This window comes from Oncorhynchus kisutch, unplaced genomic scaffold (genome assembly GCF_002021735.2).
Source record: "Oncorhynchus kisutch isolate 150728-3 unplaced genomic scaffold, Okis_V2 scaffold835, whole genome shotgun sequence".
NCBI classification, from domain to species: domain Eukaryota; kingdom Metazoa; phylum Chordata; class Actinopteri; order Salmoniformes; family Salmonidae; genus Oncorhynchus; species Oncorhynchus kisutch.
The window spans coordinates 108,025-126,201 of record NW_022262780.1 but is presented as its reverse complement, the minus strand read 5'-3'; the positions used below and the strand labels follow the sequence as shown (position 1 = coordinate 126,201).

At 49.0% G+C, this 18,177-nt stretch overlaps 1 protein-coding gene across 1 annotated transcript; it reads left to right on the top strand.

Moving 5' to 3' along the window:
- Positions 1–582: 582 nt before the first annotated feature.
- On the top strand, positions 583–18,103 carry LOC116362520 (breast cancer anti-estrogen resistance protein 3). Its single transcript, XM_031816606.1, has 16 exons — positions 583–609; positions 3,502–3,541; positions 4,613–4,729; positions 6,011–6,154; positions 6,304–6,484; positions 9,550–9,676; positions 9,864–9,949; positions 10,214–10,336; positions 10,912–11,065; positions 13,618–13,792; positions 15,023–15,184; positions 15,735–15,850; positions 15,943–16,114; positions 16,342–16,462; positions 16,609–16,791; positions 17,761–18,103. Exons 3-16 carry the CDS (start codon positions 4,634–4,636, stop codon positions 17,940–17,942), a joined length of 2,022 nt encoding a protein of 673 aa, XP_031672466.1. The 5' UTR covers positions 583–609; positions 3,502–3,541; positions 4,613–4,633; the 3' UTR covers positions 17,943–18,103.
- Positions 18,104–18,177: the final 74 nt, after the last annotated feature.

Genomic DNA, 18,177 nt, shown 5'->3' with positions numbered 1-18,177 from the left:
TTGTGGTGTGAACTTTGGATCTCTGCTTGCGGCAACTGGTCAGAAGAAAAAAATGTCCGTCTGAATTTGAGAGACTTTTTGCGATGACTCGCGATCTCGCAGGTAAGCGTTGTCAAGATTATTTGTAAAAAACTAAAATGTAGGCTAAAGTTATCGATATGTAGATCTGTGGCTTTTGGAGAAATGGGCGTTTCGTTTGTTGTTGCAGCTGAATGCTTGTGATTGGTAGTGTTGTGACAGGCTAGCCTGGAACCAGATGTTGAACAACTGATTTTTATATAATAATATAATCGTTGTTTATTGGAAACGGATGACAGGACAAACAAAAGGCCTAGCCATAGGTTATTAAACTGTAACAATCGAGACTAACGGAAGTTACACATACAGGTAGACTATTACTCACCTGTACTTTAGCAAATCCGTTGTCATTGCGACAGGACATGATAAAAAACATATTTCCTCGTACAGGACAGATGTTTTTGTAATGGCTCACACTCATTTCCGTTAAATAATGGAGAGGGTTTGCGACATCGGGGTAGAAATCTGAAAGCTAGACTGCTGTAGCCAAAAGACGGGACAACGCCCCTCCTCGGGACCGATTGACACACGGTAGGGTCTGATGCCGGTGCCAACTCTCACCCACTGGTATTCAATCATCTATACTAGTTTCGATAGAATTTGAGTGGTTCCTCCATCATCCATCAGCTTTTTTACCGAACCAGGGGCGGAGAGGACACTTTTTAAAATTAAAGATGGTTTCTACTGCTGAGGGGATTATTTAAACGGATCCTAGATATGTGTTTAAAAGTCCAGGTGGAACCTCAGGAAGACGTTAATACGCATCCCCATGGCAACCCCCCCCCCCCCCCCCCCCCCCAAACACACCGGCCGGTAATGTCTTGTGCGTCCGGTTTGGATGCAGCAGACCGGTCAAGCTACAGGCAGGCATTTTACCGGGATGTTGGAAGTGGAAGGAAACGGGAAATGGCTATTAAAAGACAGAAAGACAGACATTGCACAGTGAACTCACATAGCCTAGTTAACCTTGGGCAGCGGCCTCCATCCTGTGTGCGCTCCCGAGAGCGTCATTGACAGGGATCTCTCTCAATCCTGCAGCGCAATGATCTAAGGCACTGCGTCACTACAGTCCCTGGTTCGATTCCAGACTGTATCCTCATCCGGCCGTGATTGGGAGTACCCATAGGGCAGCGCACATTTGGCCCAGCGCCACCCAGGTTTGACCGGGGTAGGTCGTCATTGTAAATAAGAATTTGTTCTTGTTTACTGACTTGCCTCAGCTGGTCCGAACACTATTGACTTGCTTCCTGATTTGAAGTTCTGATTTTCTCCTCCAAAACCGCCACCTATAACGGCACCGCCTCGCAGATATCAAATCAACAAGTCAACAAGCTTTGACAGATCTTATCACACATGAATCCTGTTTGATTGATGACGTATGATGGAACGTAACGGGTGGGAGGGAGGGAGGGAGGGAGGGAGGGAGGGAGGGAGGGAGGGAGGGAGGGAGGGTGGGAGGGAGGGAGGGAGGGCGGGAGGGAGGGAGCAGGTTGACACTTGGTGAGAGAAGGGTGCAATTGCAGCCTGCAATTCGGGGGCGTTCCTGCGTGTGGGCGTTCCTGCGTGTGGTCGTTCCTGCGTGTGGGCTTCCTGCGTGTGGGCGTTCCTGCATGTGGGCGTTCCTGCATATGGGCGTTCCTGCATATGGGCGTTCCTACGTGTGGGCGTTCCTGCGTGTGGTCGTTCCTGCGTGTGGGCGTTCCTGCGTGTGGGCGTTCCTGCGTGTGGTCGTTCCTGCGTGTGGTCGTTCCTGCGTGTGGGCGTTCCTGCGTGTGGGCGTTCCTGCGTGTGGGCGTTCCTGCGTGTGGGCGTTCCTGCGTGTGGGCGTTCCTGCATGTGGGCGTTCCTGCATATGGGCGTTCCTACGTGTGGGCGTTCCTGCGTGTGGGCGATCCTGCGTGTGGGCGTTCCTGCGTGGCCAGGGGGGGGGGGGGGGTGAATAAACTCATATAATACTTTTATTTCCCTTTGGAAGAGTCACAAGCATGAAGATATCCTGCTCTAAGGGGGGTTGGGGGGCGGTCATACAGGAACCAATGGGATCCTCGAGGGGGCGTGTTCATGAAGGAACCAATGGGATGCTTGGGGGGGGGTCCTGCAGATGCAGTAATACCCACATGCAGGAACGCCCCGAATTGTGGGCTGCAGTTGCACCCTTTTAGCTTGGCGAGGGGAAGTATGGCAGTGTGTGTTACAAGACAAGCCGGCCTCTGACTCTCTGCCAGGAACAGAAGAGAGGGGAACAATAGACGGGTCTACCTGCTGTTTAACGGGGTTGGGGAAGACTGGGCCTGTTGTAGTGTGTGGAACAGACAGAGAGGCCTATTGTTGTTTAGGAACATCAGAGGATGCTGTTGTTGTTATGGGAACATCATATCAGAGGTTGCTGTTGTTGTTATGGGAACATCATATCAGAGGTTGCTGTTGTTGTTATGGAACATCACATCAGAGGATGCTGTTGTTGTTTAGGAACATCATATCAGAGGTTGCTGTTGTCGTTTAGGAACATCACATCAGAGGTTGCTGTTGTTGTTTAGGAACATCACATCAGAGGATGCTGTTGTTGTTTAGGAACATCAGAGAGGCCTGTTGTTGTTTAGGAACATCACATCAGAGGTTGCTGTTGTTGTTATGGAACATCACATCAGAGGATGCTGTTGTTGTTTAGGAACATCACATCAGAGGTTGCTGTTGTTGTTTAGGAACATCACATCAGAGGTTGCTGTTGTTGTTTAGGAACATCATATCAGAGGTTGCTGTTGTCGTTTAGGAACATCACATCAGAGGTTGCTGTTGTTGTTTAGGAACATCACATCAGAGGTTGCTGTTGTTGTTTAGGAACATCACATCAGAGGATGCTGTTGTTGTTTAGGAACATCAGAGAGGCCTGTTGTTGTTTAGGAACATCACATCAGAGGTTGCTGTTGTTGTTTAGGAACATCACATCAGAGGTTGCTGTTGTTGTTATGGAACATCACATCAGAGGTTGCTGTTGTTGTTATGGAACATCACATCAGAGGATGCTGTTGTTGTTTAGGAACATCATATCAGAGGTTGCTGTTGTTGTTTACGAACATCACATCAGAGGTTGCTGTTGTTGTTTAGGAACATCACATCAGAGGTTGCTGTTGTTGTTTAGGAACATCACATCAGAGGTTGCTGTTGTTGTTTAGGAACATCACATCAGAGGTTGCTGTTGTTGTTTAGGAACATCACATCAGAGGTTGCTGTTGTTGTTATGGAACATCACATCAGAGGTTGCTGTTGTTGTTATGCAGCTAGTTGGGCTCAAAATATATATCTTTAAAATAGGCTTTAACAAAAGTCAAACACAGTCTTTAGTAAAGAGAGACAGACAGACAGAGGAGTATGAGAGAGACAGAGAAAGTCCACGTTAGTAAATGTGTTATTTCTGTCTTTCAGTAAGAGGAGGAGTGTCACTGCATACCTGAGTCAGCTGAAGGTGAGCTCTCTCTCTCACACACACACACACACACACACACACACACACACACACACACACACACACACACACACACACAGGGCCGGCTCCAGGCAGCGACATAAGCGGTCGTTTAAGGCCCCAGACTCAATTAGCCATGTCAGCTAACAATTTGTTGATTGGTAAGTTATCCCCTAGCCAGTTATCTTGTAGTAATCATGGCCGAATAACGACCGGGCACATGACCGAATACCGACCGGGCTCATGGCCGAATACCGACCGGGCACATGGCCGGGTCTCTGACCTCCACGGGGAAACCGTTGATTTAGTTATTGATGAGTCGAACTGCATGAAATTTGTTATAAAATTGCTAAATGTTCTCTCCGCTCCATGACAAAATATGTAGAACTAAAGAAAACTTGCTTTAAAACGACAACATTTTAGAATTGCAGGACATTAACTTTAAACATTTTATTCTCCATTGTCAAGAGGGCGGGGGGGCACAAAAAATAAATGGTGTCCGCTTGGTGTAGAGCCCCCAACCAAATCTGGCTCAGGGACCCCAAAAGGCTAGGGCCCCCAAAAGGCCAGGGCCCCCAAAAGGCTAGGGCCCCCAAAAGGCCAGGGCCCCCAAAAGGCTAGGTCCTCCAAAAGGTTAGGGCCCCCAAAAGGTTAGGGCCCCCAAAAGGCTAGGGCCCCCAAAAGGTTAGGGCCCCCAAAAGGCTAGGGCCCCCAAAAGGCTACGGCCCCCTAAAGGTTAGGGCCCCCAAAAGGCCAGGGCCCCCGAAAGGCCAGGGCCGGCCCTGCACACACACACATGCTGAAACAACACTCACCAAAACATTCAGGCCTGTGGGTGTTTTTCCTGTGAAGTTTCAGTCAGCCCAATGTTTATCACCATTTCTTTAACGTTGCGGTAAGGTTAGTTCAAGGTTATTCTTGTTGTGTAGGTGTGTGTGGGGGTTGCAGGGAGATGCATGTCAATTTAAGGTTGTTGTAACGTTGTTGTAACGTTGTATATGTGTTTGGAGGTCGCAGGGGGGGATAGATTTTAGTCTAAGGTTGGTGTAACATTGTTGAAATGTTGTATAGGTGTTTGGAGGTAGCAGGGAGATGGACTCTCTGAAGAAGGAGTTGGAGGAGGAACTGAAGCTATCTACTGATGACCTGAGGAGTCACGCCTGGTACCATGGACCCATAGGCAGAGAGGTACACACACCTGGTACCATCGACCCATAGGCAGAGAGGTACACACACCTGGTACCATGGACCCATAGGCAGAGAGGTACACACACCTGGTACCATGGACCCATAGGCAGAGAGGTACACACACCTGGTACCATGGACCCATAGGCAGAGAGGTACAAACACACACCTGGTACCATGGACCCATAGGCAGAGAGGTACACACACCTGGTACCATCGACCCATAGGCAGAGAGGTACACACACCTGGTACCATGGACCCATAGGCAGAGAGGCACACACACCTGGTACCATGGACCCATAGGCAGAGAGGTACACACACCTGGTACCATGGACCCATAGGCAGAGAGGCACACACACCTGGTACCATGGACCCATAGGCAGAGAGGTACACACACACCTGGTACCATGGACCCATAGGCAGAGAGGCACACACACACCTGGTACCATGGACCCATAGGCAGAGAGGCACACACACACACACCTGGTACCATCGACCCATAGGCAGAGAGGCACACACACACACACACACCTGGTACCATCGACCTATACACAGAGAGGTACACACACACCTGGTACCATGGACCCAAAGGCAGAGAGGTACACACACCTGGTACCATGGACCCATAGGCAGAGAGGTACACACACACACCTGGTACCATGGACCTATACACAGAGGTACACACACCTGGTACCATGGACCTATACACAGAGGTACACACACCTGGTACCATGGACCCAGAGGGCGAGAGGTACACACACCAGGTACCATGAACCCATAGGCAGAGAGGTACACACACACACACACACCTGGTACCATGAACCCATAGGCAGAGATTTACACACACCTGGTACCATGGACCCATAGGCAGAGAGGTACACACACACACCTGGTACCATGGACCCATAGGCAGAGAGGTACACACACACACCTGGTACCATGGACCCATAGGCAGAGAGGTACACACACACACCTGGTACCATGGACCCATAGGCAGAGAGGTACACACACACACCTGGTACCATGGACCCATAGGCAGAGAGGTACACACACCTGGTACCATGGACCCATAGGCAGAGAGGTACACACACACACACACACACACACCTGGTACCATGGACCCATAGGCAGAGAGGTACACACACACACCTGGTACCATGGACCCATAGGCAGAGAGGTACACACACACCTGGTACCATGGACCTATACACAGAGGTACACACACCTGGTACCATGGAACTATAGATAGAGGTACACACTCAATCTCTCTCTCTCTCTCTCTAGGGGGCAGAGGCTCTGCTGGAGAGAGATGGTGACTTCCTGGTTCGTGACACAGCCTCCTCCCCCGGTGACTATGTCCTGAGTTGCTATTGGAAGGACGAGCCCATGCACTTCAAGATCATTAAGGTGGTCCTTCGGCCCAAGAAGGTTTGTGTGTTTGTGTGTGTGCTATTTTGTTCCAGTTTGCAGGGGACTGGTTTGACGTGTGTGTGTGTTATAATGATGTGTGTCCTCCAGGGGGGGACTGGTTTGACGTGGGTCCGTGTGTGTGTGTTATAATGATGTGTGTCCTCCAGGGTTACTCCCGTGAGCTGTTCCAGTTTGAAGGGGATCGTTTCGACAACATTCCCGCCCTTGTCCGTTTCCACGTGGGTGGACGTCATCCTGTCTCCCAGGCCTCTGGCGCCATAGTCTATCACCCAATTACACGCTCCCTGCCTATACGTGTCATCAGTGAGCGCCAGGCAGAGCGGACCGGTAAGAACCCACAGGCGGCGTGGATAGAACACACTGTCCCAGTGGATAGAACACACTGTCCCAGTGGATAGAACACACTGTCACAGTGGATAGAACACACTGTCACAGAGGATAGAACACACTGTCCCAGTGGATAGAACACACTGTCCCAGTGGATAGAACACACTGTCCCAGTGGATAGAACACACTGTCACAGAGGATAGAACACACTGTCCCAGTGGATAGAACACACTGTCACAGTGGATAGAACATACTGTCCCAGTGGATAGAACACACTGTCACAGTGGATAGAACACACTGTCCCAGTGGATAGAAGACACTGTCCCGGTGGATAGAACACACTGTCACAGTGGATAGAACACACTGTCACAGTGGATAGAACACACTGTCCCAGTGGATAGAACACACTGTCCCAGTGGATAGAACACACTGTCCCAGTGGATAGAACACACTGTCACAGTGGATAGAACACACTGTCCCAGTGGATAGAACACACTGTCCCAGTGGATAGAACACACTGTCCCAGTGGATAGAACACACTGTCCCAGTGGATAGAACACACTGTCCCAGTGGATAGAACACACTGTCCCAGTGGATAGAACACACTGTCACAGAGGATAGAACACACTGTCCCAGTGGATAGAACACACTGTCACAGTGGATAGAACATACTGTCCCAGTGGATAGAACACACTGTCACAGTGGATAGAACACACTGTCCCAGTGGATAGAAGACACTGTCCCGGTGGATAGAACACACTGTGACAGTGGATAGAACACACTGTCCCAGTGGATAGAACACACTGTCCCAGTGGATAGAACACACTGTCCCAGTGGATAGAACACACTGTCACAGTGGATAGAACACACTGTCCCAGTGGATAGAACACACTGTCCCAGTGGATAGAACACACTGTCCCAGTGGATAGAACACACTGTCCCAGTGGATAGAACACACTGTCCCAGTGGATAGAACACACTGTCCCAGTGGATAGAACACACTGTCCCAGTGGATAGAACACACTGTCACAGTGGATAGAACACACTGTCCCAGTGGATAGAACACACTGTCCCAGTGGATAGAACACACTGTCCCAGTGGATAGAACACACTGTCCCAGTGGATAGAACACACTGTCCCAGTGGATAGAACACACTGTCCCAGTGGATAGAACACACTGTCCCAGTGGATAGAACACACTGTCCCAGTGGATAGAACACACTGTCCCAGTGGATAGAACACACTGTCCCAGTGGATAGAACACACTGTCACAGTGGATAGAACACACTGTCCCAGTGGATAGAACACACTGTCCCAGTGGATAGAACACACTGTCACAGTGGATAGAACACACTGTCCCAGTGGATAGAACACACTGTCCCAGTGGATAGAACACACTGTCACAGTGGATAGAACACACTGTCCCAGTGGATAGAACACACTGTCACAGTGGATAGAAGACACTGTCCCAGTGGATAGAACACACTGTCCCAGTGGATAGAACACACTGTCCCAGTGGATAGAACACACTGTCACAGTGGATAGAAGACACTGTCCCAGTGGATAGAACACACTGTCACAGTGGATAGAACACACTGTCACAGTGGATAGAACACACTGTCCCAGTGGATAGAACACACTGTCCCAGTGGATAGAACACACTGTCCCAGTGGATAGAACACACTGTCCCAGTGGATAGAACACACTGTCCAGTGGATAGAACACACTGTCACAGTGGATAGAACACACTGTCACAGTGGATAGAACACACTGTCCCAGTGGATAGAACACACTGTCCCAGTGGATAGAACACACTGTCCCAGTGGATAGAACACACTGTCCCAGTGGATAGAACACACTGTCCCAGTGGATAGAACACACTGTCACAGTGGATAGAACACACTGTCACAGTGGATAGAACACACTGTCACAGTTTGGGTTTAAATATGTTTTATTCCGTCGAGGTGCAGGAAAAGTAGAGGAGTCACTCTGTCACTCTGTCACTCTCTCTCACTCTGTCAGTCTGTCAGTCTGTCACTCTGTCTGTCACTCTGTCACTCTGTCAGTCTGTCAGTCTGTCTGTCACTCTGTCACTCTGTCAGTCTGTCACTCTGTTAGTCTGTCACTCTGTCACTCTGTCTCTCTCTCACTCTCTCACTCTGTCACTGTCACTCTGTCAGTCTGTCAGTCTTTCACTTTGTCAGTCTGTCACTCTGTCTGTCACTCTGTCACTCTGTCAGTCTGTTAGTCTGTCACTGTCAGTCTGTCTGTCACTCTGTCAGTCTGTCACTCTGGTAGTCTGTCACTCTGTCAGTCTGTCATTCTATCACTCTGTTACTCTGTCACTCTGTCACTCTGTCTGTCACTCTGTCACTCTGTCAGTCTGTCACTCTGTCACTCTGTCAGTCTGTTAGTCTGTTAGTCTGTCACTCTGTCAGTCTGTCACTCTGTTACTCTGTCACTCTGTCAGTCTGTCACTGTCACTCTGTCACTCTGTCACTGTCACTCTGTCAGTCTGTCAGTCTGTCAGTCTGTCACTCTGTCAGTCTGTCAGTCTGTTAGTCTGTCACTCTGTCAGTCTGTCTGTCACTCTGTCACTCTGTCAGTCTGTCACTCTGTTAGTCTGTCACTCTGTCACTCTGTCAGTCTGTCATTCTGTCACTCTGTCACTCTGTCACTCTGTCTCTCTCTCACTCTCTCACTGTCACTCTGTCACTCTGTCACTGTCACTCTGTCAGTCTGTCACTCTGTCACTCTGTCACTCTGTCAGTCTGTCACTCTCACTCTGTCACTCTGTCAGTCTGTCACTCTCAATCTGTCACTTTGTCACTCTGTCAGTGTGTCACTCTGTCACTCTATCAGTCTGTCACTCTGTCACTCTGTCAGTCTATCTGTGTCAGTCTGTCACTCTGTCAGTCTGTGTCTGTCACTCTGTCAGTCTGTCAAAAACATTGGTAATTAATGAATGAACTGCGTCAGAACCACACATGGCGTGGAGGTACATGAGTTGTGTTCCGGAGGCTCACCAACTCAGGTGTTAGATGTTATTATCTTCCCTCCTCTAGAAAGCAACAGATCCAGCAACAGCGCCCTCGACAGGGTGGGGGTGGAATCACAGCCAGACCGCAGCAAGAGATTCAGCTTCAACTCATCACACATGGACACACTACACGTCACTAACACCCTGCTCAGGTGGCTTTACACACACACACACACACACACACACACACACACACACACACACACACACACACACACACACACACACACACACACACACACACACAAATAGATACTGTTTTGTGTTGTGTTTGGTATAGTTAGTGTTTGTGTGTGTGTGTGTATTGTTATGTGTGTGTTTATTGTTTGTGTTTCTCAGGAGTGGGAGTCAGCCAGCCAACCTGGAGAATCTGGGCAGAAGACCCTCGATCCAATCAGCACAGTCTGAAAGCAACCTACGCACAGGTAACACACACACACACGCGTACATTCCCACCTCTGCTCAGGTAACACACACACACACTCGTACATTCCCACCTCTGCTCAGGTAACACACACACACTCGTACATTCCCACCTCTGCTCAGGTAACACACACACACTCATACATTCCCACCTCTGCTCAGGTAACACACACACTCATACATTCCCACCTCTGCTCAGGTAACACACACACTCATACATTCCCACCTCTGCTCAGGTAACAAACACCTCTCTCCTCTCCCTCCAGGTGCGCCTCATAGCGGTGAATCAGAGGCTGTAGGCCCCGCTCCCATTTCCCCAGTGTTCCGAACGGGTAGCGAACCCCTGATCAGCCCCTCAGCCCTCAGACACACACGGCCCTCACACCCAGGTAACACATACACACACACACACGGCCCTCACACCCAGGTAACACACACACACACACGGCCCTCACACCCAGGTAACACACACACGGCCCTCACACCCAGGTAACACACCACACACACACACACACCCACACACACGGCCCTCACACCCAGGTAACACACCACACACACGGCCCTCACACCCAGGTAACACACCACACACACACAGACGGCCCTCACACCCAGGTAACACACCACACACACACACACACACACACACGGCCCTCACACCCAGGTAACACACCACACACACATGGCCCTCACACCCAGGTAACACACACACACGGCCCTCACACCCAGGTAACACACACACACCCACACAGCCCTCACACCCAGGTAACACACACACACACGCACACACACACACACACACACGGCCCTCACACCCAAGTAACACACACACACACACACACGGCCCTCACACCCAGGTAACACACACACACACACACACGGCCCTCACACCCAGGTAAAACACCACACACACGGCCCTCACACCCAGGTAACACACCCGTTCTGTAACCCCTCCTGTGGTACCCAGGTGGAGGTGTGACGCTGCGAGGTTCTGACGGACAGCTGCACCCCCGAGCCCCGCCCAAACCCTTCAGAGTGTCCACCTTCTTCCCCGGGACTCCTCCCAACCGTCACCGTGACGACCCCTACGATGAGCTGGTCATCCAGGTGCCTGAATCAAAGTAAGAAGAAACCATTTGGGCCTTACAGTGTCTCCCAAACTCGGGGTCGTTTCCCAAACTAGGGGTCGTTTCCCAAACTAGGGGTCGTCATCTCCCAAACTAGGGGTCGTCGTCTCCCAAACTAGGGGTCGTCGTCTCCCAAACTAGGGGTTGTCGTCTCCCAAACTGGGGGTCGTCTCCCAAACTGAGGGTCGTCGCCCAAACTAGGGGTCGTCTCCCAAACTAGGCGTCTCCCAAACTAGGGGTCGTTTCCCAAACTGGAGGTCGTTTCCCAAACTAGGGTTCGTCTCCCAAACTAGGGGTCGTTTCCCAAACTAGGGGTCGTTTCCCAAACTGGAGGTCGTTTCCCAAACTGGAGGTCGTTTCCCAAACTAGGGGTCGTCTCCCAAACTAGGGGTCATTTCCCAAACTGGAGGTCGTTTCCCAAACTAGGGGTCGTTTCCCAAACTAGGGGTCGTCTCCCAAACTAGGGGTCGTTTCCCAAACTAGGGGTCGTTTCCCAAACTAGGGGTCGTCTCCCAAACTAGGGGTCGTCTCCCAAACTAGGGGTCGTCTCCCAAACTAGGGGTCGTTTCCCAAACTAGGGGTTGTGACTGATGAAACTCTCAAATAAAATGTTTTTAAAAAACAAGCTTTGTTCATAGAAGTAGTTACATCAGTAACCTCTAGATGTGAGGTTAGCCTCTAGATGTGAGGTTAGCCTCTAGATGTGAGGTTAGCCTCTAGATGTGAGGTTAGCCTCTAGATGTGAGGTTAGCCTCTAGATGTGAGGTTAACCTCTAGATGTGAGGTTAGCCTCTAGATGTGAGGTTAACCTCTAGATGTGAGGTTAGCCTCTAGATGTGAGGTTAGCCTCTAGATGTGAGGTTAGCCTCTAGATGTGGTTGTAATGAACAGTTAGTGGATTCGGCTATTTCAGCCACACCTGTTGCTGACAATCACACAGCCATGCAATCTCCATAGTCAAACATTGGCAGTAGAATGACCTTACTGAAGAGCTCAGTGACTTTCAACATGGCACTGTCATAGGATGCCACCTTTCCAACAAGTCAGTTTGTCAAATTTCTGCCTTGCTAGAGCTGCCCTGGTCAATTGTAAGTGCTGTTATTGTGAAGGAACAACAACGGCTCAGCCTTGAAGTGGTAGACCGCTGAGTGTTGAAATGCGTAGAGTGTAAAAAAAATCGTCTGTCCTCGGTTGCAAGACTCACTATCGAGTTCCAAACGGTCTCTGGAAGCAACGTGAACACATGAACTGTTCGTCGGGAGCTTCATGAAATGGGTTTCCATGGCCGAGCAGCCGCACACAAGCCTAAGATCACCATGTGCAATGCCAAGCTTCGGCTGGAGTGGTGGAAAGCTCCCCGTCATTGGACTCTGGAGCAGTGGAAACACGTTCTCTGGAATGATGAATCACGCTTCACCATCTGGCAGTCCGATGGACGAATCTGGGTTTGGCGGATGCTAGGAGAACTCTACCTGCCCCCATGCATTGTGCCAACTGTAAGGTTTGGTGGAGGAGGAGGAATAATGGTCTGGGGCTGTTTTTCATGGTTCGGGCCCCTTAGTTCCAGTGAAGGAAAATCTTAACGCGACAGTATACAATGAAATTCTAGACAATTCTGTGCTTCCAACTCTGTGGCAACAGTTTGGGGAAGGCCCTTTCTTGTTTCAGCATGAAGATGCCCCTGTGCACAAAGCGAGGTCCATACAGAAATGGTTTGTCGAGTTCGCTGTGGAATAACTTGACTGGACGACACAGAGCCCTTAGCTCAACCCCATCGAACACCTTTGGGATGAATTGGAATGCCGATTGCGAGCCCTAATCGCCCAACATCAGGGCCCAACCTCACTACTTCTCGTGGCTGAATGGAAGCAAATCCTCGCAGCAATGTTCCAACATCTAGTGGAAGGCCTTCCCAGAAGAGTGGAGGCTGTTATAGTAGCAATGTTCCAACATCTAGTGGAAAGCCTTCCCAGAAGAGTGGAGGCTGTTATAGCAGCAATGTTCCAACATCTAGTGGAAAGCCTTCCCAGAAGAGTGGAGGCTGTTATAGCAGCAATGTTCCAACATCTAGTGGAAGGCCTTCCCAGAAGAGTGGAGGCTGTTATAGCAGCAATGTTCCAACATCTAGTGGAAAGCCTTCCCAGAAGAGTAGAGGCTGTTATAGCAGCAATGTTCCAACATCTAGTGGAAGGCCTTCCCAGAAGAGTGGAGGCTGTTATAGCAGCAATGTTCCAACATCTAGTGGAAAGCCTTCCCAGAAGAGTGGAGGCTGTTATAGCAGCAATGTTCCAACATCTAGTGGAATGCCTTCCCAGAAGAGTGGAGGCTGTTACAGCAGCAATGTTCCAACATCTATTGGAAAGCCTTCCCAGAAGAGTGGAGGCTGTTATAGCAGCAATGTTCCAACATCTAGTGGAAGGCCTTCCCAGAAGAGTGGAGGCTGTTATAGCAGCAAAGGGGGGAACAACTCCATATTAATGTCCATGGTTTTGGAATGTAGTGTAGTGTGTATATATATATGTATGTGTTATTGTGCTTCCTGTCAGAAAGCGGGGCCACGTGGACAGGCTGCGTGCGGAGGAGAAGTGGCAGAGCAGAGCCCGTCTCACTGAGACATCCTTCAGCTTCCTGGAGGCACAGGAAAGCGGGGAGTTGCCTCGGTTACCAATTGACGGACAGGTCCAGGAGGAAGAGGAGGATTCACATTTTCAGAGGCCGCAGGTTTGTTGTTGTTGGGTGTTGTTTATTTCATTTGATTTACAATGAACAACATTGTGATATAGGTGATTATATTAGATGTTTATTGATCAACATTGTGATATAGGTGATTCTATTAGATGTTTATTGATCAACATTGTGATATAGGTGATTATATTAGATGTTTATTGGACAGCATTGTGATGTAGGGGATTCTATTAGATGTTTATTGGACAGCATTGTGATGTAGGTGATTCTATTAGATGTTTATTGGACAGCATTGTGATGTAGGGGATTCTATTCATGTTTATTGGACAGCATTGTGATGTAGGGGATTCTATTAGATGTTTATTGGACAGCATTGTGATGTAGGGGATTCTATTCATGTTTATTGGACAGAATTGTGATGTAGGTGATTCTATTCATGTTTATTGGACAGCATTGTGATGTAGGGGATTCTATTCATGTTTATTGGACAGCATTGTGATGTAGGTGATTTTTTTGTAGCTCAGTTTGACTACATGTTGGTGAATAACAGACTATGAACTCGCAGTGTAATGTAGTGTAATGTAGTGTAATGTAATGTAGTGTAATGTAGTGTAATGTAATGTAGTGTAATGTAGTGTAATGTAATGTAGTGTAATGTAATGTAGTGTAATGTAATGTAGTGTAATGTAATGTAGTGTAATGTAGTGTAATGTAGTGTAATGTAATGTAGTGTAATGTAGTGTAATGTAGTGTAGTGTAATGTAGTGTAATGTAATGTAGTGTAATGTAGTGTAATGTAATGTAGTGTAATGTAATGTAGTGTAATGTAGTGTAATGTAATGTAGTGTAATGTAGTGTAGTGTAATGTAATGTAGTGTAATGTAATGTAGTGTAATGTAGTGTAATGTAATGTAATGTAGTGTAATGTAATGTAGTGTAATGTAATGTAATGTAGTGTAATGTAATGTAGTGTAATGTAGTGTAATCCTGCTACAACACAACAACAAACCTAATTTAGGAGTTATACAGAGATGTTACTACCAGGCTGTTACCAGGTAGAGACGTGTTTCAGACTGGACCAGATTGAGAAGTAGCATGTTATTAGCATGTTATCAGAATACTAATAACATGTTACCAGGTAGAGACGTGTTTCGGACTGGACCAGTTTGAGAAGTAGCATGTTATTAACATGTTACCAGGTGGAGACGGTGTCATGTTTCAGACTGGACCAGTTTGAGAAGTAGCATGTTATTAACATGTTACCAGGTGGAGACGGTGTCATGTTTCAGACTGGACCAGTTTGAGTCCCTCCTGCTACCAGAAAATAACAGACCTCTAGACCCCACTGTTCTCATGGTGCTCAAAGAACTGTTCACACGCTCCAACGCCATGACAACCGCTCTGCACATTCTCAGTGTCGACTGCCAGGTAAGACGTAGTTATAAACACACACACACACACACACACCTATGCACTATAATATCTCACATACACGCACACACACACACACACACACCTATGCACTATAATATCTCACACACACGCACACACACACACACACGCACTATAATAACACACACACACACTATAATAACACACACACACACACACACACCTATGCACTATAATATCTCACACACACACACACACCTATGCACTATAATATCTCACACACACACACACACACACATACACACACACACACACACACACACACACACACACACACACACCTATGCACTATAATATCTCACACACACACACACAGACACACACACACACTATAATAACACACACACACACACAAACACACACACACACCTATGCACTATAATATCACACACACACACACACACACACACACACACACACACACACACACACACACACACACACACACACACACACACACACACACACACACACACACCTATGCACTATAATATCACACACGCTCTGTCTGTCTCGGTGTGTGTAGGTGGCTCGTATCGTGGGTGTGACAGAGGACCAGAAGAGGATGATGGGAGTTGGCTCAGGTCTGGAGCTGGTCACCCTGTCTCACGGACAACAGCTCAGACAGGACTTGCTGGAGAGGTACACAAACGCACGCACGCACACACACACATACACACACATGCCTCAAATATGAACATCTGACTCTGTGTGTGTGTGTGTGTGTGTGTCAGGCACCACCTGCTAGCCCTGGGCGTTGCCATAGATATCCTGGGCTGTACAGGGACGGTAGGTCAGAGGGCCACGGTGCTGCATAAAGTCATCCTATTGGCCCAGGCCCTGAGAGACCACGCCCACAACCTCTACGCATTCTCAGCCGTCATGAAGGCTCTGGAGATGCCTCAGGTAACACACACACACACACAGTACGTACACACACACACACACACAGTACGTACACACACACACACACAGTACACTCGCACACTACGCACACACATTTCAGACACCCTCACACTATGCTGTGTTTTAAAGACCGTAGATATGCGTCAGGTCACTAAAGTGTGTGTGTGTGTGTACTGTGTGTGTGTGTGTGTATGTACTGTGTGTGTGTGTGTACTGTGTGTGTGTAGGTAGTCCGTCTGGAGAGGACATGGAGGGCACTGAGGAGGAACCACACAGAGAGCGCTGTGATGTTTGAGAAGACCCTCAAACCCTTCATGATCGCTCTGAATGATGGAGATGGTGAGGAAGGTGTGTGTGTGTGTGTGTGTGTGTAATGTATTTGTAATGTGTGTGTAATGTATTTGTAATGTGTGTGTAGACTCTGTGGTGTAGGGTCCCCTGGCTGTGTGTGTAATGTGTGTGTAATGTGTGTGTGTGTGTGTGTGTGTGTGTAGACTCTGTGGTGCAGGGTCCCCTGGCTGTGCCCTACCTGGTTCCCCTCCTGAGGCTGATGGAGGGAGAGGAGGGAGAACACACAGAGAGAGGCTGCCAGTTGTTATACAACACCCTGCAGGCGGCACGCAACGCAGCGCTACACGCCCCACAGTACCAGGAGCACGCACACAGCCTGCTCACAGGTAACACACACAGCCTGCTCACAGGTAATACTCAGCCTGTTCACAGGTAACACACACAGCCTGCTCACAGGTAACACACACAGCCTGCTCACAGGTAACACACACAGCCTGCTCACAGGTAACACACAGCCTGCTCACAGGTAACACACACAGCCTGCTCACAGGTAACACACACAGCCTGCTCACAGGTAACACACACAGCCTGCTCACAGGTAGCACACACAGCCTGCTCACAGGTAACGCACACAGCCTGCTCACAGGTAACACACACTCAGCCTGCTCACAGGTAACACACACAGCCTGCTCACAGGTAACACACACAGCCTGCTCACAGGTAACACACACAGCCTGCTCACAGGTAACACACAGCCTACTCACAGGTAACACACAGCCTACTCACAGGTAACGCACACAGCCTGCTCACAGGTAACACACTCAGCCTGCTCACAGGTAACGCACACAGCCTGCTCACAGGTAACGCACACAGCCTGCTCACAGGTAACACACACTCAGCCTGCTCACAGGTAACACACACAGCCTGCTCACAGGTAACGCACACAGCCTGCTCACAGGTAACACACACTCAGCCTGGTCACAGGTAACACACACAGCCTGCTCACAGGTAACACACAGCCTACTCACAGGTAACACACAGCCTACTCACAGGTAACGCACACAGCCTACTCACAGGTAACACACACTCAGCCTGCTCACAGGTAACACACACAGCCTGCTCACAGGTAACACACACTCAGCCTGCTCACAGGTAACACACACTCAGCCTGCTCACAGGTAACACACACAGCCTGTAAAAACACACACATTATGGAGAAAAAAACCACACACACACACACGTATAGAAAACACACAGGCACACATCCAATTCACCAAATCAAATCACATTAGTCCTGTCTCATAACCATTCCGAGTCACTGATTGGCCGTGGGCCCTGTCACTCTGTCTCGTCAGGTGACTGGCAGCCAATCCCAGAGCTGCTGGAGGGGTTCAGGACAGAGTTTGCCCTGAGGCTGTTCTGGGGTCAGACTGGAGCCGCGGCAGACAAGGAGAAACGCTACGACAAGTTTGACAAGATCCTCACCGTGCTCTCCAACAAACTGGAACCTACCGAGGAGTTCTCCCCGGAACTCTGACCCTTTAAACTCAATACTGTGACTTGGGCTGCATTCAGGAGGGCGCAACGTTGCACAACAGTTTGAAATCTGTAACCCGTTTTTACCTGGATCATTATTCAGTAGAAGCTTTTTGTAGCAAAAAAATTATAATAAAAAAGAGAGTTTGTTATTGGATCAGATCAGGTGTTTCCTCCCTGTTTCAGTCCGTTTCAGTGCCTTATGAATATGTCCTGGGGTGTGTGTCTGGGTGTTT

Coding starts and splice junctions, on each gene's coding strand:
- LOC116362520 (XM_031816606.1), top strand. CDS start 4,634: ATGGACTCTCTGAAGAAGGAGTTGGAGGAGGAACTGAAGCTATCTACT. Junction 6,155..6,303: donor TGGTCCTTCGGCCCAAGAAG/GTTTGTGTGTTT, acceptor TGTGTCCTCCAG/GGTTACTCCCGTGAGCTGTT. Junction 13,793..15,022: donor CACATTTTCAGAGGCCGCAG/GTTTGTTGTTGT, acceptor ACATGTTACCAG/GTGGAGACGGTGTCATGTTT.